Source organism: Thermobia domestica, chromosome 13, assembly GCF_964235325.1.
Source record: "Thermobia domestica chromosome 13, izTheDome1.hap1.1, whole genome shotgun sequence".
Classification (NCBI taxonomy): Eukaryota; Metazoa; Arthropoda; class Insecta; order Zygentoma; family Lepismatidae; genus Thermobia; species Thermobia domestica.
The window spans coordinates 49,875,811-49,897,738 of NC_137466.1; the positions used below are offsets into that span (position 1 = coordinate 49,875,811).

At 33.3% G+C, this 21,928-nt stretch overlaps 1 protein-coding gene across 1 annotated transcript in view; it reads left to right on the plus strand.

Annotated features, from left to right (window-relative positions):
• Positions 1–21,928, plus strand: part of Sema5c (Semaphorin 5c) — a 157,993-nt gene that overhangs the window by 127,001 nt on the left and 9,064 nt on the right. The window contains exons 4-11 of the mRNA XM_081735698.1: positions 10,787–10,994; positions 11,811–12,113; positions 13,263–13,462; positions 15,322–15,570; positions 16,640–16,841; positions 18,876–19,089; positions 20,374–20,718; positions 21,511–21,882. Of these exons, the coding sequence (XP_081591824.1) occupies positions 10,787–10,994; positions 11,811–12,113; positions 13,263–13,462; positions 15,322–15,570; positions 16,640–16,841; positions 18,876–19,089; positions 20,374–20,718; positions 21,511–21,882 (2,093 nt within the window). The remainder of the gene's footprint in view (positions 1–10,786; positions 10,995–11,810; positions 12,114–13,262; positions 13,463–15,321; positions 15,571–16,639; positions 16,842–18,875; positions 19,090–20,373; positions 20,719–21,510; positions 21,883–21,928) is intronic.

Consider the following 21,928-nt stretch of genomic DNA (forward strand, 5'->3'; position numbering starts at 1 on the left):
GACGTGAGCTTAACGTGACACTTTTTGTTTTTTGCTTAGGTGAGTATTTATTATCTTGTTTGAGGTGATTAAAAAAATCTTTTTTGCAAACCAGTTCCTCGCTCAGGAAAACAATAAAGCCTCAAAATTCATCTCAAGTACTTGGGTTTCTCCGAAAGAGGAAAAAAAAAAGCCTCCCACCCTGACCTTGAGCGTGGAAACGTCGGAGACTATGATGTGCACGTATTTTAATGCAGACACATGCGCCTGGCTGGAGTTCAGTAACCGATACCGAGCATAAGCAAAACATTCAATTCTCTTTAACACACATGTTTTTCACATGTTTTTGTTGTAGAATATTTTTGCGTTATTATTTTGAAATATGCTTATTTTTATTTATTGTACTTACCTTTTATTTCTGTAAATATGACCTTCAATGCGAAGGAACGAAAGATAGAGAAAAAATAAGTTGCATTTGAGACGGTATCAGCATCTTTCGTGGGCCACCTTCAGAGGCAGTGATGTTCAAGGCCACAGTGTAACCAAGGGGTGTCCACAGATTGTCTCGTGTCGTGCTCTCGCAAACGAACGCTTGGGAAGCAGGTTGCAATGCAAGTTTATTGACAAATTTGGAAAATAATCAGAATCGCACCTTTTCTTTCTAACAATACAATTTCACGTAATAATTTCATAAGTGCAGTATTTTTTATATGCAAGATGATGGTACTATTTGGAATATCCATATGGTCGTTTCGCTGTAGCCAAAAAAGCTTACAGAACAAGCTAGGTCAAGCCAGCCAGCCCTGAACAAGTTACCTAAGGAGTGGGTTCATCCAGAGAAGAATGCAATATAATTTATGACCTATCGTAGTGCCGAATGAACTTAATATGTGCTTCCCTGCGTGAACTCAAAACCTTTCAGAGAAAAACTCGCAGAGAGGGAGAAGAAGAAATGGTATTTTAAAGCACGACATTAATTTTAAATAGCTTGAAGATTTTTATCAGTACAATGGTTTATTTTACACGAATTCTTGAAGATGCTAGCTTCACACTTACATCAATCATAATGTCTATTATGGAATTTAGAATTTACTTAAAATCTTTTAATTTTATTTTATTCTGCTATGATAAATGGTGATTGCGTATATATTAAAAGATATTATGATAAAATATCTTTCAAAATTATTTACATCAGGTCAAATATGCTGACCTATTATATTATTCACGCCGGGAAAATATGTAGATAAAAAAAAAAAAACACCTACTATCCAGTACACCTTATTTCATGTTCCTTGTAGACTGAATTACAAAAAAAACAATTAGCTGTTTCGTTCGCTGCATTAACAACCCTTAATAGTTGGTTGCTTCTTTTAGTAGTTTTAGCGAAAATCATGTCGCAAATAGTAAATTCTTCATACTTCGCGCCGTATAAACAAGGCATTCTTTTATTAATTGTAATAGACATTCAACTGGGATCATAATTTTTTCTTGAAAAAAAAAATCATAGACGCGTGGTAACACGTCGAAATAAAGATCTAGCAATTTTATGAAATTTAAATTTTGATTAACAGGTAAAACATTTAAATGTTCTTTCAGTTTTCACGAATTGATAAAACTTGATCAAGCAAGTATGGAATTTATACAGGGTGATACAATTGGTGAATAAGTGGTGAATGCTGCAAAATATAACCAAAGTAACAACAATGCAAATCGGGAATAGGAATATAGAAAATGTTTGAGGACACAACACATTGACGTCCGCCATCTTGAAGTTTGCCATCTTAGTTTTTATTTATGACAATTGCATAAAATTTATGGCATGTGATGTCATTTTAATAGCAAATTTGAATAAAAATTGAATGACACTATTAGTTTTTCCCTAGCACTAATCATTACGAATGTTACGATTGTTTCTGTGGTGTCCTCCCAATAAAAGAGGTTAGTCATATGACAAACACTGTGTTATTGCAGGACGTTTTCAGTGAGTTCCCCATTTCAGTCCATTGCCAGATACTCTGAGTTCCCAGTTACGCAGAACTAGTTGCGCAAAATGTCGTCTGCAATGTTGAAACTGCGTCCACAATTCATTTCTTGATCCTGAACATCCTTAGATCTTGATCCCTGATTTTTACCGCATACACAGCAGACTTCACCAGGTCAGGTCAGGGAAACGAGGAAGCCATTCCACAGCTCCTCGCTGACCAATCCACGCGTTAGGAAACTGGTGATCGAGACACTCACGGACACAATTAACGTAATGGGTTGGGGTGCCATCGTCCTGGAAAAACTTGGAATGATCTATTCTCCGATAGCAGTAATGGCAATTGTTCTAACAAACGCCTATAACTTATCGCAGTTAGGGTCGCGTCGATGATGATGATGAATGAACACATAACGCGAGTCCCCCAACACGCCACACCACACCATACCACACCATCGCCTTACCTAGAACACCTACGGATGTGTCAAACCAATGCAGATTACTATCTGACCAGTACCGGAGGTTCTAATTGTTAACCTTACCCGACACGTAAACGTTTGCATCAGCAAACAATACGTCCGATGCGACTGTGGGGTTTTGTTGTAACTGCTCTGTGGCCCATTGAGCAAATTGCAGACGATGATTTGAATAATATTTTGTAAGGTGTTGGTGAAGTTGCAGCTTATAAGGATCCCACTTATTCACTGACAAACAACACTTTCATGGGCTACCTTACGCATGCTTGTTTTAGAACTTTTACTGAATGATACCGACACTGTCTCATCTGTCGCTGTGCGTAGTCTACAAGTCTTGAGTCGATCTGCTAGAGATTTGGTTTCTAGGAATTTCTTCAGCACAGTGAACATAGTACCATTGCTGATCGGAGTTCTTTCTGGATAACGGCTGTTAAAATAGCGTGCAATCGCCATGGTGCTTCATTCTTTAGAGGTCAGCACGATCTCAATGTGCTCTCCATGCGTCAAGAGTATTTTGCTCGTAAGTCACGTACAACGATACAAATAAGCAGTTATAACTTCGCGATGGTTATCGCTAGAGCGAAAATAACAGCACCGTTCAATTTCCACAAGAATTTGCTATTAAAATAACTTATCATATGCTATGATCTCACCTTAAAACAATTGCGTAAAATTCAATATGGCGGACGTCATTGTGATGTGTCTTCAAACCCCACATCCTTATTCCCCAGCTACGTTATTACTTTGGTTATATTTTCCAGCGTTTATCAGCAGTTATTAGTGTTTCCATACTTCTGGACCATCCTATAGACCAGAGCTGTCCAAATGGCGGCCCGCGGGCCGCATGCGGCCCGCCAAACCATTTTCTGCGGCCAACAAAGCTCTCACGACATACGATTGTTATTACTGATAATATTTTCATTTATGTTCATTCTTTTAATGTTCCCACTCTTCTTTCGAAATAAGGCATCCATTTAGCTCTTCTGTACAACAAAAAGGTCCGGACATCCAAGGCAACACTGGAATCGGTAATGTAGCTATAGGCAAGGCATCGTTGCTGAAAGGAACGATTACTTCAATTAACCAAACCAAACCAATCAATCATGAAAATTGTAAAGAATCGCTTCAGAAGCTGCCTTGGAGATTCTTCTCGTTTACATCTTCTGCGGCTCGCAACAATCCCAGGTGTGATTGTGATATATAGAGCGCTTTTTCTTCAACAATTTTTGTATCTGTAGAGTTAAGGCACAGCATAAACATACTAAATAATCAAATTGAAAATAATGAACAATATACCAAATAATATATAGAAAAGTGTTTTATTACACTATAAGCACTTAACAGTGCTTGCAGTTTAATAAACCATTTTTTGACCTACGAAGTCTTAAACAAGTGGCACGAATAAACTATGAAAATTTGGATCAACATGAAACATGAAGAGTATTTTATAGGTGGAGCCTGCAACGATTTTTTTTTTTTTTTTTAATCGGAAGATTATCTGATTAAGAGGAATGAAACTTGCAATATTACTGAAATGAATATGAAAGAAAGAGCCTTTAGGGTAAGAAATAAGAAATATGAAACACAAGTATATCTGGGGCTGAGAAGTAAAGTAGTACAAACCACAAAATATTAATTTTAAAGGAGAAACGAAAAAGTGTTTGCAAGACAATATTTTGTTGAATTGCGTCGATTGTTTATTGACGGAAAAATTGTTCACTTCTTGCGTTTCAGTTGTCCACATCTCTAGACGTTCCTAGTGTTCCTCGTACTAATGTAAGTAAAGAAAAATATGATAACTCAATTTCAGCCAAAAAGTGACTTGGCATAGTTTTACCTCTCAGCCTCAGATATGTCAGAATAACAAGCTAACTTAATTTTGGACTAATCTAGAAGGGATGGCTTTAGAATTTTCATTTTGGGTAGAACCGCTCCCTCGCTTATGGATACATATACACATTTGATTGATTAATGACAGCACGAAATTACTTTTTCAGTAGTGGTTGATGGTATTTGTTCAATAATTATCTACTGTTAATATAAATAGTGGAAAATATATTTACTCTTTATTGTATCTTTTAGCGTTTATAAATTTTTCAAAATTTTTGTGTAGGCCCGTGCCTACCCGCTAAAGCCGCCTCTGCTAGAAATTTTTGAAGACTTCCACATATTTATGTTGATCACATGCAGAGCAAATTTTCTTAGTTGAATGTGTAGAAAGATACCGTACAACATACCGCAATATGAATGTTTAAAAAAAATCCTATAACGTAACGTACTTAAATCACCTTTCGTCATTTTAGATATATCTTAAGTATAGTAGTTTTGTCACCAGGATGTCGCCCCTGCTCTTCCGTTTCATAGCAGAGGTCTGAAATGTAATTTACCATATACATTTCACCATTCCAATACGCATAGTCTTTTCATTTATAAAGTTGATAGACACCCCTGACTCAGCTCTTGCAGAGAAGAGAACTTAAAAAATATATGCTGCCTCTTTTTCCTTTTCCACGTAGGGGTTTATAAAAGAGTTTGCTGCTTAATTCAGTATTTCATTTATACATTACATAGTAGTACCCATGTACGTGTTTAAGTGTCCAGTTATTAATGAATAAAAATACCTATTGATGATCTATAGATACAAAGTTCAATTTCCAGTGTCAAAATGTTTTGAGCACAAGGTCACTTTCCAATAATTATTCCAAACATGTATATCGTGCCTCGTGGCTGCTTTTTATAGTAAAACATTATTTAAAGACACGAAGTGGCTGTATAATGTATATTCGAAAATAATTGCTTTACTCCTTCGAACAAGCTCTTGTTGGAGGAGATCGAGCTAGTTCTCGAACAACTTGCTTCAAGAAAATGTGTCCTATTTATATTACTCGCCTTGTAATGCATTTTGGTCTTGTTTCTTTCTTTCTTTCTTTCTTTTCTTCTGAGGTGGAGATAGTAGAAGTGTTAGTGGTGATGTGTCAAATGTCTTCCCAGCTCATTACCATACAAACAAGAAGTGTGCTTTTTACCGTTGCGTCTCACGTCCTTACACATACCTATGTTCTTCACTAAAAGAGGTGGTGGTACGCTTTCATTTATTTTCTCACGGTTTGCCCTTGTAAATAGTAATGTGGTAGTGTTAAGTGTATAGGCCTACTATATACTTGCATTAGAGATTGCCTCTTACGGTATTATTTCATTTAGTTATTTATTTATTATGGAGGAGAAATTTTGTTAACTACAGCCAAATCATCACATCCTGCTTTCCAGTTTTTATTAATTCAGTTATTTGACTTTATTTACAATACCACCCTTCTGCTACCACAAAGCCAATGCTCAAAAGAAGTAAAATTGTACTTCAACATAACATCTCTTGTGGGTCTAGTCCAGGGCGCCTATTTCTCTGTAAATTGGGGGGAGGGCATTCAGATGCAGAAGACATAAATGAGGATTTTAAGACAAATTGCATTGAAATTACGCCAAATATTGTTCATTATTAAATACAACAAGGGGACCCACATGAACTTTGGGGTGGGTGTCTAGTAGCATGGAATCTACTCTAGAATTCACGTTACTCACAAAATTCTCTTACCCACGGCCTTTCCGTCCCGGGTAAGACAAGTGGGGTCGGTCCAATGAGGGCTGTAGGAGGAAAGAGTTTGGTCAATCAGGAAAAGTAACAAGTTTACAATTTCAGAAAATACGTCAACATGCTCAAGAGTTTTAACTATCATTTTACGTACTTATTGAGATTCGAAAAAAAAAAAAAAAAAAAAGTGCTTCCTAGCTTCGGTTCTCCTCTAAGGGAAGAAATCGCATCTAATACATAAATTCTTGTATAGGTAAGCTTTCTTCTCTTAGTTTATAGGGACAGCTTTTTTTTTTTTTTTTTTTTTTTTTTACCAATGTGGATTCCTTATAAGACGCCACTGATTTCAAAGAATAATTATAGAGAAGCAGAGTACAAGTTAGTGCATGTACTAAGAAACTAATCTTTCGATAAAGTGGAGTTTTCTTATCGAAATGTTACTCTTAAATTTCAAAAGTGTTCTTAATTCTTTGTGTAGTATCACATTTTCAATTTTCTTTTATTATTTTATCTCAAAATTTGAATATATAAAGTTTACCTCGAGTAAGTTTTGTCTTAAAACTTGTAGTTTTAAGTTCCCTTTCAGCGTCAAGATTATATGCAACGTGGACCTACAACTTAGTAGGAATCGAACCACGTGAAATCCAAGAACCGAATTACTCTCATCATCACCAGACAGGATGACTTTAATCATTTAGTCCCGAGAGAGTTAAATCTATCAAAACTCGTTAAAATTATGTAATTTCTTAAATAGTCTTTACATGTATATTTGAATTTTTTTATTGAAAGATCAAGATTGTTACTGTGGTGAATAGAAGTATTTTGAGTGAAAATTTGATTGGAACTATCTTCCAGAAAACATGAATATCATATTTTGAAACAGAATTATGCGCGTAACTTGGTAAACTGAATGGATATATACTGCAATGAGAACACTGCACAAAACATTTTCAGTCATAAAATGTTTATAGTGTGTGCAAAGTTGACGCACGCATTGTGTTTGCTCGATTATACAATTGGACGAAACTTCAACATTATATATATATATATATATATATATATATATATATATATATATATATATATATATATATATATATATATATATATATATATATATATATATAATATAAAATATTAGAGAGAGATGGATAAAGAGAGATAGTGGTGGTTCAACATATGTTTTTTTCAAGATTCGAACTTTGTTCAGGAAATAACTTTCCTTTCTGTTTTCAGTTTTAGAATCTGAACCGTTGTATTAGTAAACATTGCTCAAACGACATTATGTTTTATTTTTTCTCGACTAATTAAATAGTTATATTCTGAAATACCAAAATACGAACACACTTCCACTTTGCTAACTTTATTGCGAATGTACTGTCATACTTGATTGATATGCCGAAAGTATATAATAAAAAACAATAATAAGGAATAGAACCATGGAGTGTCTAGGTTTAATCATTTAAAAACGTGTTCGAACTGTGTGTGGACGGAAATATTTACTCCCAAACTGTGGATGTGTCCGCATAAATGCTAACGTATGCCGTATGGTAACCTTATAACTAAAAAAAAGAAAAAGAAAGAAAAATTCATTTCAAGATAAACCATTTCGTGTACTTTTATTCTGTGTGGTCTGATTAACAGTGCGTACTGTGAAAAATTTGTATCTCAGTTTCCTCTTTTTCTCTATTATCGTAGAGAGCAAAATTCGAAGAACAAACCACGTTCCCAGGTAAAAGGTGGAAATTGAAGATTGTAGGTTTATAGATATAATTTTAGGAAGATCAGTTATTGAATAATTATGCTATATCCAGGCACATATCAACAAAATTAGCAAGTCTTAATGAACTTGTTCAGTTTTCATTGTTTTCATGTTTATATACACGTTGTGTGGCCAAACGGCAGGATATTTGTAGTGCAAGTTAAGTTCGCTAGTCGTGTAGAATAATGATGATGATTCGGCGCCAGTTGGACGGGACTCGTGCGCACGCGCGTAGCAATCAGTGCTACACATGTACGAATTACACGCAAAAATATAGGTTTAGAAATCTCATTTCTAGTCAAAACGCCATGAAAAGGTCAGTAAAGGTGTGAAGTATAAAGTGTGATACTTTGGGGAAGGTAGCGCATCGCAGACAGCTGTTTTTGAGGTAGTTGATGATCATGCAGTGCATCAAAACCCCGCCGCCCGCCTTCCATTGCTTCTCGCACTCCTTCACTTGGCAGGGCGCCAGTAAACAATGTTCGCATGTGGACAACTTCACCTCGCAGGTGAAAAGACCTTGTTGTCCTTTATGCATGGCATGTCCTTTTCTCAAAACTCTTACATATTTTCTTGACACCAGGGGGCAAATTAATCTGACGTTAATTAGACATGTAGCCAAACTTAATAAGCTGAATAACATTTGATAAGATTTTCTTTCACTTCAAAGGTGTATTTTGATTTTTTTTTTTTTTTTTAATGCATCACAAGAAATCTACCTTCCAAACAATCTGTATGGATTTATAAGCACATTAGGGACTTCCCTGTCTCATTCTGAGAAATATGATGTAACTTGTACACATGCTGTATAATTCGAGATCGTGCAGCATTTGTGTATATTAGTTACGTCAGTTTTATGATTGTCAGAATTAGTTCCTTCATAATTCACAAGTAAAGGCAGATACATGTGTTGTAATGTAGACGTTCCCGCGGTATTGTGGAGTTGTTTATACACATTTATCATACTATATATAATATGAAGTCTGAAGTTCTTCAAAATCCTTCTTTCCGTTATCTTTTGAATGCTAATACATATATAAACATGATTTTGTAACTACTATGAACGTTGGCTGAGCAATGAATGTACTGCCGTTAGAGCTAAATAACGATAGTAAATGTAAGATTTTATTAATTTATTTATTTTTAAATTGATTTATCCTATATTTTGCTCAAGTATTTGCATTGCAACTTAGAAGAATGTTAAAATTCGTTTGTAACTACGTATCATAGTTTCATTTTACCCTACCAAAAATATTCATTTTTTATGCATTTTATAAAAGCATAGCTTTTTAAAATGTACGATTATTATTGTTGCAGAATTTACTTTTTTTACGTATTTTTTTAATGAAATGAAATTAGTTTTACGTCCCACAATTATGCCGGCTAGGCTAAAGGAGACGGTGATGATGAGATATGAATCAAATGGTGGAATGAATAAAGTGTGAGGAAACGGGAGAACCCCGAGGAAACCCACACACACGGTGTTTGTCCACCACGGTATTTTTTTAAAAAACTTTGTAACATTCTAACACTTATTTTCCTTGATCCTTCTAAAACTTAGATATACTTTGTGTCCCCCCCCCCGTATCAATACTTTTGGTGCGACAAATACATTGAATTGAAGAATATAGGGATGAAAAACGCACTCCATACATACACAATAAAATTTTTCTTTAAAACATCATTTATAATTATAATAATAATAATGGATTTGCATTCTGTTCAACGCGAGAAGTGATTCTGCTTAACAAGCAGTATGACATGGGCGTATTATAAATGTGAATTCGCATACCAAACAACAGAATATTTATTTTTTTCCCCTCCTCATATTCGTTTGTTTGTACTATACATACCACTAGAAAAATAGCCTTGAGTTTTGTGTCTTGCTATGTAAATTAATTAATTAATATCACATACCAATTTTCTTGCTAATCATCTAGCTTAAAGAAAAAAAAAATGTCATGCAAATCAAGAATTGTGCCTGCGTCTGTTGTATATTTAAAAAATAAAGACATTAAGAAAGCTTAAAAGATAATCGGATTAACTTGAGCATGTAAGCAAATATGTTTGTTGTGGGCTGTCATGTCATAATTATAAATGTAAGAAGTGTAGATTTTGCACCAGACATTGTAAACTATGGAATTATTTGGGATGGGCATCATTAAAATGTTCAGAAATGACTGTATAGGTAGAAATAGCCTCTGCAGCCGGAGGAGTAAGGTAGGCAGTTGTCCTTCCACATTTTTCTTTATCTACCATATAAAATTCAATAAATAATATACATGTGGGCAATCTAGATTTGCCAGAAAAGATGAAATGTGAGCTTTTGTCTCCCCATTCTAACTTCTTTCCGTTATGTCATTAACATCTCAATCATGATCGAATATTTACCAGCCATGCTTTCTGTGCGCGTATCTTGGGTTCACATCGCTTTCTCGGCCCTGATCAAAACATTTAAGCATTTACAGAAATCTGTAAGGTTATTAAGGAGGTAGTTGAGTATAAAATCAAATTGTAATTTTAAAAAATAATAATAAAATAAAAAAAGAAAAAATATATTACATTAGGAGTACCGTAATCTTTAAAGTCCATAGACACATTTCATCTTTTTGCTAGGAACTTCTGTTTGATCTAGAAATGTAGTTGAGAACGTAGAAAATCAGGTGGTTGGTTAGTTTTGTATAAGAACTCAGGTGCCTATCAAGGAGATTGGATTTACAGTTTACCTGCATCCTTTTTCAGTTTTCAAACGTTGAGTTTCGTGTTCCTTCTATTGATAATAGTTAGGTTACGCGCATAAAGGATTTAAAAAGGAAGAAAGCCTTCTTTCCCGTTGAGTCTCATTCTTTATGGTTCCAAACAACCAGTTAGATGAAACTACCTGAACGTCTTGTAAGAAAGATAAAAATTCTATCATATGGTGCTGAGAATCTTAAAAAGATGAACAATTTATAAAACCGTTAAGAATATAATTGATAGCTGTTCTCTTCCTTTCTTTTCAGGGATACATTGTATAGATTAACAGTTCAAAACTTGGTAAAACTTGAGACTGCTCCCTGGCCAGCACCTTCCGAAAAAGTTTTACTATGCCAAGCCAAAGGACAATCGGAAGAAAGCTGTCACAACTACATAAAAGTACTGTTGATCAATGGAAAAAGAGTTTTTACATGTGGAACCAGTGCATTTTCACCTCAGTGTTCCTGGAGAGAGGTATGGGTCGAACATAGTTATGCTATTTTAGCTTATATGAAATACAGCTACTATATTTTCAAATTTAAAAAAAAAGGGGGAAATTTCGATAAAGAATTTTTTATGGTTTATTTTTCATATATTTTTCCCGATATATACATATTCTTCAGGAAATGTCAAATATGGTATGATTTTTTAAGGGAGGTGTGGGGTAAATCTTGAACTAAATAACAATTGCAGCCCTTCCCTACCCTGTACCAAACGGAATATGGATATTTTCTGCGAGATTGTTCGCTATACATTAGCACAACTGTCTTGACAAATGTATCAAACTTCATATATGGTGCCTTCTATTTACTTGGTAATAGAATTCGCAGAATTAAAAAGTTTTCGCACAGATACGTACAAGTATGCAGAAAACTAGGAGTCAGCACAAGAGTAATGTTAAACATAAAGTGAAGAAGGAAAACAAACATGTTTTATGTCACCTTAATCATGCTTTAATTAATCCCTTAAAAATTAACGATTGATTAATTAAAATGTTAATTTAATCAATTAAAATTTCCAGGAGTTAATATTTAATTGATAATCGTTAAAAACATTCGTAGCGATTAAAATTTAATCATTATTTTATTCTCACAATATATGAAATAATTATGGACTTTTTGCATATATATGCAAGGACATTTTGCTGTAAGTTGAAAAAGAAACTTCAAAGCGCTTCAGTAACAGTACCGGTAACTGAAGAAGTAGTAAATGCATAATATGTGTGTATGACATCCGTTTCAATTATATTCATCAGTTGTTGATTTTCATCAAATGATTATTTGTTTGCAGGTTGAGAATGTAGGCAATGTATTAGAGTGGGTTAAAGGAACAGCTAAATGCCCTTATAACCCTAAGAGTAACATAACAGCCCTTATGACGAAGAATGGTCAGTATTATATAGCAAGTCCAACTGATTTCTCAGGAGCAGATCCGGCCATTTATCGAATGATGGGTGGTCTAGATATATTGAGAACGATGCAGTACAACAGCAAGTGGCTAAGCGAACCACAATTTGTAGGATCCTTTGAGACTGAAAACTATATCTTCTTCTTGTTCAGAGAAAGTGCTGTGGAGTACATAAACTGTGGAAAGGTAAGTTCATAAAGGACAGATTTGATAGCAATATTTAATTTATTGGTTCTTTAATTATTGTGTCTTGTTCCTATCGTGTTAGTTATTGTGAATTATTTTTCATTATCAAGTTATGCAATTGGAATGATATACAACAATACAACGATGCATGTTTTATAACTATGCTTGAGATTGCACAAATAACTCAATTATTAACTTTACCAAAACTAAATGACTTCATACTTAGTCCACGAGCAAACTATGTAGCTATATATCACTCGTTTTGGCCAAGTAACTAAAATTGAAATGCTACTTTATCTGAGAGTGCCTTAAAATTTCTTAAAATGCAAAGCTATCAAAATTTCTACTTTTTGCTTAATTAAATAGCAAAAATATGTAATTTTTACTGTATCAACACAATTTACGGACTGATATATTATCGTAGTTATCTTACACTGAACCAGTATCTTTTTCATCCAGAGGAGGCTTAAATGTGCTACGCAAGTCGGGCAACACCCACTTAAAAATGTGGAAAATAATAAACAAACAATCCACCTTCGATTAGTTTTATTCAGTTCATTTAGCAATTACAAATAAAAATTATTGAAACGCGATAAAAAAAAAAAAAAAAAAAAAAAAAAAACTCTTGCAACACGGATCACTAATCAGTTTATTGAAATTCTTTAAAATTTTGACAAAATGAACTTGAATTATTTGTATTAGCAAAAACTGCATAACTAAACTGTATTACTGTTCCTAAATAGTTACTCAATTCCGTGACGTATTCGCAACTATGAAATACAATTATTTCCATTAAAACGTATTGAAAACTATAATAATAATAATAATAATAATAATAATAATAATAATAATAATAATAATAATAATAATAATAATAATAATAAGGAAACGACCTCAAAGTAAGGTCAAAGCTTATTTCATTGTTCAGAATTTACAGTAGTAATGCAAAAATCAATTTTCCTAATGTGTGTGTTTGTATTCTCTGGTGTTCGGACACAATGTACAAATAGAATAGCTGCCTGCTGTTCTTCACAATCTCATTACATATCTAAAATATCTTGCGATCAGAGATGTTAAAGGAACTCGCAGATATCAGATGGATCAGGAGGAGAGGATTGTGAGATTAATGATATTTCTTTTCGTTTCCAGATCATATATTCGAGAATCGCTCGAGTGTGTAAGAATGATAAGGGAGGCCAACTAATGCTGAAGGATAACTGGACAACGTTTGTTAAAGCCAGACTTAATTGCTCAATTCCAGGAGAGTACCCATTTTATTTCAATGAAATACAAGGAATGACGTACATAGAAGAGGAAGGGATGATTTATGCTACGTTTTCTACACCACAGTAAGTATGATAAACAAATATTCAGTTCTATCATCATCAACAGAAAAAGTTGATCAAAAAACAAAATAAAATAAAATATTGACACTAGAATGTAATGTTCATACTATAAGTGCGACAAATATAAGTGAGATGCCAAGAAATATGCTAGGTATAATTCCACTTTTCTCCTCAGCACTATAAAAATATTGCCCGTGCTATGCATACGTATTGGGATGTCCTATAGAACAGCTATATCCGCCCGTCCATCTGTTTGAAGTATTAGAGCAAAAACGGTAAAGGAGAGTGACAACCTGTTTTCTCATATAGATTCAGCGTTTCAAAAACAAGTTTTGTCTCCTCTATTTTTCTACTAAAACCGAAAGTGGTAGAAATTAAATTTCCGGCCCAGAATACTCATTTCCATAGAAGATTTATGATATTGATTCAAGTCTCAAGAATAAATTGTATCCTAACATTTACCTCTATTGGAATTAGAAGTGACGGAAATTTAATTTCGCGTTTTGACACGGCTTTAGAGGAGAAAACGGTAATGGATATTGAAAAGCTATTATTCTTTTATATGTGGATTCAGTATCTAAAGAATATATTATTTGCTCTTATCTCTCCACTAAAAAACAGAATTAGTAGAAATACAGTACTACTTCCGGTTTCAATATTTATTTCCGTATAGTAAAAAACTGTAGTAAAAGAAGAGAACTGTTTTTTGGTATGGATTGAGGCATAACTGTTCCTGTTGTATTGAAAGCAGAAGTAATAAAAATGAATACAACTTCCGGTTTCAACACGGAATCTTACAGAGAAAATAACTGTAAGGGAGAGCGCGAAACTTACCGTGACGTAGATTCATAATCCCAAACAGGTTGTATCCCCGACTTTATTCTTCTGTTGCAACCGAAAACCATAACCTACAACTTCCGGTTTCGGTATCGAATCCCCATAGTTTGGACGTCTACCGCAGTTTTACATTATCTTTTTTTTTTTCTTTCTTTTAATATCTGGGTGATCAACGATTCAAACAATTAATGAAGGAGGTAATTTTATACTTGATAGAGAACAATATTAGCGTCAAATCGTCTCGGTAAGCCTTTTTCTTTCTTATGGTGTTAGTAAGTCCAAAATATGTCAGATTCGAGTGTTGAATTCTTTTTTTATATAATTGTTTTTTGTTTCACGATAATAGTTGAAGCTCAAGTTTACGCAATTGGAAACGTATTGATTTTTTAAATATATATAATATTATAGATAATGTTAGTATTAAGGTTTGTTTACCAAACAATCAGGAAATGTTTGATCACTCGCGTTACCTACTTTTAATTCGAGTTCTTGATTATCTATACTATTGGAAGATAAATTTACTACCACGCTTCATGTAACAACATACCAATATTATCTTATCAGAAATTGTTGATTTTGTAGTAATTACAAAATTGTGGAGATACTTGTGATGTAACCTTCCACTTCTAAAATTGATTTTATTGCATTACCTTGCTTTTATCAAAATAATCCAAATAAATAGAAAGTTGATGTCAAATATTGTGTATATGTGAACCAAGAAGTGGATTGTTTGATAATATTATATTTTTCTTTTGTCTTAAAGAATTCTTTCGGTCTCTACAGATTACGAATTATCTAACATTTCTTTTGTTTGTAGAATTAATTGAAATACGTTGTAAATCAAATTATTCTTATGTCTTGTGTTTGTAACAATGAAAATATTTGTTCTCGTCTTTGTAATTATAGCTGGTTTTATTTATTTTATTTATTTATTTATTTATTTATTTATTTATTTATTTATTTATTTATTTATTTATTTATTTATTTATTTTTTGTTAATGATGTATTTTATTGTTTCCTTACAGGAATAGTATCGCTGGTTCTGCCATTTGCGCGTTCAATATTTCGGCCATAAATACAGCGTTTAGTGGACCTTTCAAACATCAGGCGAACCCTAGTGCTGCATGGGAGAAACACCATTCACCTCACAATCACTTCCAATGTCAGGCGCCTGACACTAGTCATCAAATCCTTGATTCATCCAAATACCAGTTAATGGATCGAGCCGTACAACCAACAATGTTGAATCCTCTTTATGTTGAAAACTTAGAAAGGTAAAAATAAAGATTTTTTTTTTCATTTAAAGAAAATCATTAATTCTTGTTTAGTAAGAGAAGAAAATACAATTACTGATTGAATTCCTAGAATTAAAAAAATCTTGTTTCCAAACCATACATAACTGTTCAAAATGTACAGGGTGTTTCAAAACACCAACAACAACGTTTAGGAGGCAATTCCTGACACAAAGATAAGACTAAAAGTATAGACCAACCTGGGTGCACAAATGCTTCCTTTCAGAGTTATTTGCTGCCGAAAACGTGAAAGAATGAAGTTTAAAGGCCCATAGCTCCAATACTATGGGATCTACCGTAGTCGGGTCAAGACTTCGTTTAGGAACTAGTATGTGCCCTATCCAAATATCCAGGTTTCAGAATCCTGCGGTACTTATGCAACAATTTTTGTAAAGATAGTTGGTGAGTACTTCAAATTATATGCCCGTATCCAAACTGCCTGTGGACCTTTAAACTTCATTCATTCATGTTTTCGGCAGCCTATAACTCTGAAAGGAAGCATTTGTGCACCCAGGTTGGTCTATACTTTTTGCCTTATCTTGGAGGTAAGAATCACTATCCAAACGTTGTCAGTGTTGTTTTGAAGCACCCTATATACGTGCTTGAATATATTTGTCTAATCTGGATGCTAAATACTACGGGAAGGTATAAAATGAAGTAATAGGGTTCTTAGGCATAAGTAGATAGCATTAAAAAAAATGTTTTTGATACCAGCTGATACAGGTAAAACTTCAAAGCATTTTCACAGGATTTGCTTAATTGTGTACCGGAGGCTATCTTTTGATAGTCTTATTATTCTTTTGTGAAACATAAAGTTTGTGTGAAGTATTTATTTAACGTTTTTAATAGGCTATGAAAAATAAAACCTTACTTAAACTAGTACCAATTGAAAGGATTTAGAAAAGAAAGCTTAAACGAAAATACTTTATAATATATCTAAACCTTAGTTTCTATAACAAAATAAGTATGTAGTTCCTCTCTACCTGTTGTGACTAGCTAAATAATAATCGTGCACTATAAACAACTTTTATATATATTTTATTTTTCGTAGATTTACCCATATTGCTGTTGATGTGATACCTACAAAGCTTCATAAGACTGTTCACGTAATGTTTGTGGCTACTGTCAGTGGATTAATTAAGAAAATAGCAATTCTTCCTCGAACACAGGAAACCTGCATAATTGAAGTATGGAAGCCATATCCTACGGATTCTATGAGACTTATTCAAACCCTCAAATTCCTCAAAGATACCGTAAGTATTGCTAGTACTCTTGACTGCGTTGTCGAGAATACATCTGGTCGGTTATTCAGATAAATATTACAGCAATATTTCTTAGGAGTAGCAAAAGCATAAGGTATCATAATAACATATATATTTTTTTTATTAATGCTGAAGATCGTTCCTATAACATATCTTCATAGTTCACATGGAACCAAAGCTCTTGTTATTTTCTCGTAGTTATTAAGAGTTCATAATATCTATTTATATTGTATTTAGGACAAAAGGAGACACGTCAACAAAAATCTTTATATCCCATGGAAATTTGTTTGAGTAATTTGATGTCGTGGAAAACCTAGTAGAAGTTGGCTGACTTACGCACGCAGCAATATTTAAGATAAAATAACATGAGCATATTCAAATTGTTTAAGGTAAAATTTAAAAGAAGGAAAAAAGATAGTCATTTAAATTTAGTTTGTTTGATCTCAATAAAGTGGTTATGATCAGATTACTTTATCAAATTTAACGATACAATAAATAATTTTTAACATAACCGAGATTTGTTGTGTAGGCATTGATTATCCCATGGTTTTATCTGTTTTCAGAGCTCCTTCGTACCTACTACAATGTATCCATGTTGGTATTCATTCTGAACTTTAATGGAATATTAAGTATACGAAAGATTTTTCGTTAAACTCTGGTCCAAGTCTCTCTTAAAGAAATATATGGTTATTAATGTTTACAGTGGCGTACCCAAAGGACAGTTTCCAGATTTTAACCCCACTTCCTTCAACAAGACATTATGGAAAAATAAACATTACCATATACAAAAATGTTGCATGTGCGAAATCATAACAATCGAAATGTAAGGGGTGAGACAGGAGAGTTAAAAAGAACTTATTTAGACTGAAAGATTTCAGTATAAGTTCACAAGTTTGATTATTATTAAACAGTGTAAGATTAGGAATACCGCTAACGACTAGCTCACCCATAATTACAATGAAGTACATGTTAATTACAAAATCATGAATTACTGTAATTAATTAGTAATTTTCTCATAATAATGTCACTTTATTCACTACCACCCCCAGTAAGCTATTAGTGTGGGAGAGAGAATTGTCTTCCAAAGATATTAAGTGGGGAGATTCCCTCCCAATCCTCGAGGATTTCTCACTCTGTTCCTGGAACTGTGTGTTTACATACTTGCATTTTTTTCCTTGATGTAACTCTGTGTATGTCCCTGAATATTGATACTTTAGAATTATGCTGTTTATTACTATTATTATTATTTTGTTTATCGTGAATTTAAGTAAGAGTGCAAGAAATAATTTCCTTAATATAAATGCGTAAAGGTACATGATTAAATACAAATAGACCTCAGTTGTAATAATGTAACTGGTAAAATGCTTTAAACAGGAAACGTTATCTTACGTAATTTTCAGACTGTTAAATTGATACATTTGTGAGTTTCCTTTATATAGAATGGTTAGTTTTTTATTATTATTATTTATTCTAAGATAAACCTAACTTTTATTTTACACAAATCACACTTCAATATTTCTGTTTGTGTGAAATAATATACAGAACAGACAAGTCAGCGTTTTAACATTTTTATATTTGTACAATTCAAAAATCAATCTTGAAATGAAAATGAAATGAAATCTGTTTTACGTCCCACGGTTATATCGGTTAGGCTAAAGGAGAAGGTGATGATGATAGACGAGTGAAATGGTGAAATGAAGAGCGGGAGGAAACGGGAGAATCCCGAGAGAACCCACGAGCACGGTGTTTGTCCACCACAAAGTCCACACGGAGTGAGCTAGGATCGAACCAGGGACCCCAAGCACCGGAGCTGAACGCTCTACCACTGAACCACCGCGCCCCCAAAAATCAATCTTGATGTTTATTATTATTATTATTATTATTATTATTATTATTATTATTATTATTATTATTATTATTATTATTATTATTATTATTATTATTATTAATAATAATTTCAATTTCAGCTCTCGAGTTCATACTTGTAACTGAGAGTAATTAAGCATCTTTAAATTTTGTTCCCAGGATTCACTTTATGTTGGAACGGACGACAATTTGATGCGTATTCCTGCTCAGCATTGCAACAGATTCAAAAGTAAAGAAGTATGTTTAAATGCCATGGACCCATATTGTGGATGGAATGAATTAAAAGAGGAATGCACACCAGCACCAAATCATAATCCATTGGCTACTTACTGGCATCAGAGCGTTACTCGCTGTCCTATTTTAACTGCACCAGGTAAAGAGCTCTATATTAATTATAAATACCTAAACACAGATTTAACTCAAGAGCTAATAGGGCGACATACTAAAACTTTAGTACATGATCTATTTAGAAACCTATGGCAATATAGTAGGCATATGGTTACAGTTACAGTATACTTATAATCAGCATTTACATACTATTAATATACAATTATGTAAATTTAGTTGGTGTAATTCTATAAATATTTCTTAGTATCTTGAGACTAACTTTTTTCACAAGGTAGTTTTTTAAAGGGCATTTCACCCAGAAAAAAAATGCAAACTTTGAATAAAAGATGGAAAGTGAGAATTATGTAATCTTATAAATACCCTATTTGTGTGTATATGTGTTCTTTCTTCAATAAAAGACAATACCTTGAAATAGTTTTTCACAAGTAAAATCTTTGTTTCAGTTCATATGGCAATAATTAATACATTTTTTTTTAACTATTCATTAGTTAACACTTTCATGGCTTTTTTTATAAAATCTCAAATCTGGAGAATGCGTTAAAATTAGTACTTCATATTTTAAGAGTAATTTTGGAAATCATTATCTAAAAAAGGACTATGCAGTAGATTTCTTTTTATTCGGTTTTCGAAAAAGGAAAAACAAAGAACAATTTTAAAATTAATAATAATAATAATAATAATAATAATAATAATAATAATAATAATAATAATAATAATGATAATGATTAAGTACTTACGAATTATGGTGTTAAACAATGATATTACACATTCTGCCTAGTATTGAGAAGTAGTTTGTTAGTTGCTTGTGACGTCATAAACCGAGATTATGCAAACATTACCATAATAATAAAGTTGTGAGTACTTGGTTTCATAGTATTTAAGTATGAGACAGTTCTTTTAATCAAATTTTAGTTTTTATTATTATTTTTATTTTAATAGTGAAGAAAAAATGTGTCTACCAGCACAATTTCGTAACGCCAAGCACATGTTCTCATAGATTCGTTAAGGTTCCGATCGCGGAATAGCAGTGACGAATCCCCTTATCGTAAAGAATCTGTGCTGCTTGCTACTCTTTAAATTTATTTACTTTTTACTTTTACCTAGGTTAAAATTGTTAGTGAGTTGTATTGTTATCAGAGATTGGAACAAATTATATTAAACCCGAATTTAAACGTATTTTGCATTCCAATACGTGAAATAAGATTACTGAAGACATATATTGTTCATTAAAATAAGTCCCAGCTGCTATGAACTGTTCTGGAGATAAGTAATGTTACACTGACTGAGTCTTTGTGCCTATTTATTTCAGTGGATGGAGCTTGGGGAAGTTGGTCTAAATGGTTTGCTTGTTCTCATACTGGACAAGAGCCACAAGAAAATGATAAATGTATGTGTCGACAAAGGTCCTGCAACAATCCTGCGCCTCAAAATGGCGGAAAGGATTGTGAGGGTATGACGATTGAAGTTACGAATTGCACTCAGCACGGACAGTGGACATCATGGTCTGCGTGGTCAGCCTGCTCTCAAACTTGTGGTTTAGCAGTAAAGACTCGCCGCCGAACATGTGGAAACCCAGCACCAGCATTTGGTGGAAGAGTATGCGTCGGACAAGATAGGAACGAAATTTACTGTACATCTAACCCTCCTTGTCCAGGTACTTGTTTAAAATAAAATCTAGACTAGAGTTGAATTTTTTAAACCTTACTTTCAACTTTTTCACTAGTAAATATATTGATTTTTATTTTTTACAGTCTTCAAAATTTCATTTATTAAATGAATTCTTTCAAGTTTCCATTAGTATATTTCAAGCTGTAGTATTAATTTTCGTTCAGCAAGGAAAATTGTAATTACTGAAAAATAAGGTAAATATGTTTAATAGCATCTATTTATTTATATATTTAGTTTTTTTTTAAAAAACATTTTAGGTTGTTTGTACGATTTTCATTTTATTAGTAGTACGTCAAATTAGAATCTGAAGAAGTGTTATATATTTACCGGTAAGTCAATACAGTAATCTTCATTCAGGAGGGTTTTATAATAGCTTATATAACTATTATTTCTAGTCTTCGTTATTGTTTATTTTTCCTCCATCTTCTCGTACCTATACTCTTTCCGTCCAGACCTTTCGCCACTATTTCACATCATAGGGCTATATCTACTAGTTTCTCTGCAGGATTTTACTAGTCTCTCTCTCTCTAATTGTTTTCTTTCATCTAGATATCCATCAAACCTTCACCTAACTACACAATTAACTTTAGTCACAGCATCCGAGAGACCTACTAAGTATAGCGAACAGTTACATTTAACCAGAGCTGCTGCTCTTTTTTTTTTCATTTTTAATTCTCTTTCTCCTATGTCTGATGACGAGAAGATTACCTTTCGTTTTTATCTGTAACTATCATGTATCTTTTTATTGTTTATAAAATATAAATTTATTTATTTTCAGCCAAAACCTTGCCACCTGTTGATGGACAGTGGTCTGAATGGGAATCTTGGGACGAGTGTTCTGCTCCATGTGGAGGAGGATTTCGAATTAGAAGGCGACGATGTGACAATCCGGCTCCTGCAAACGGAGGCCAGGAGTGCCTTGGCTGCAATCTTGATTATGAGATGTGTAATATGAATCCTTGTCCCGAAAATAGACGGTTGTCAGGATGGACTCCGTGGCTTACCGCCAACGTCACGCAGCATGGTTTCTTAGAGAAGAGATACCGTTTCTCATGTAAAGCTCCAGTGTTCGATCAATCGTTGATTAAAATAGGACAAGCTAAGGAAGAGGAAAGGTTTTGTCAAAAAGATGGCTCCTGTTTACGAATGGGTAAGTCTTAAAAATTCGAACAATACTGAGTGTTATAATTTTTTTT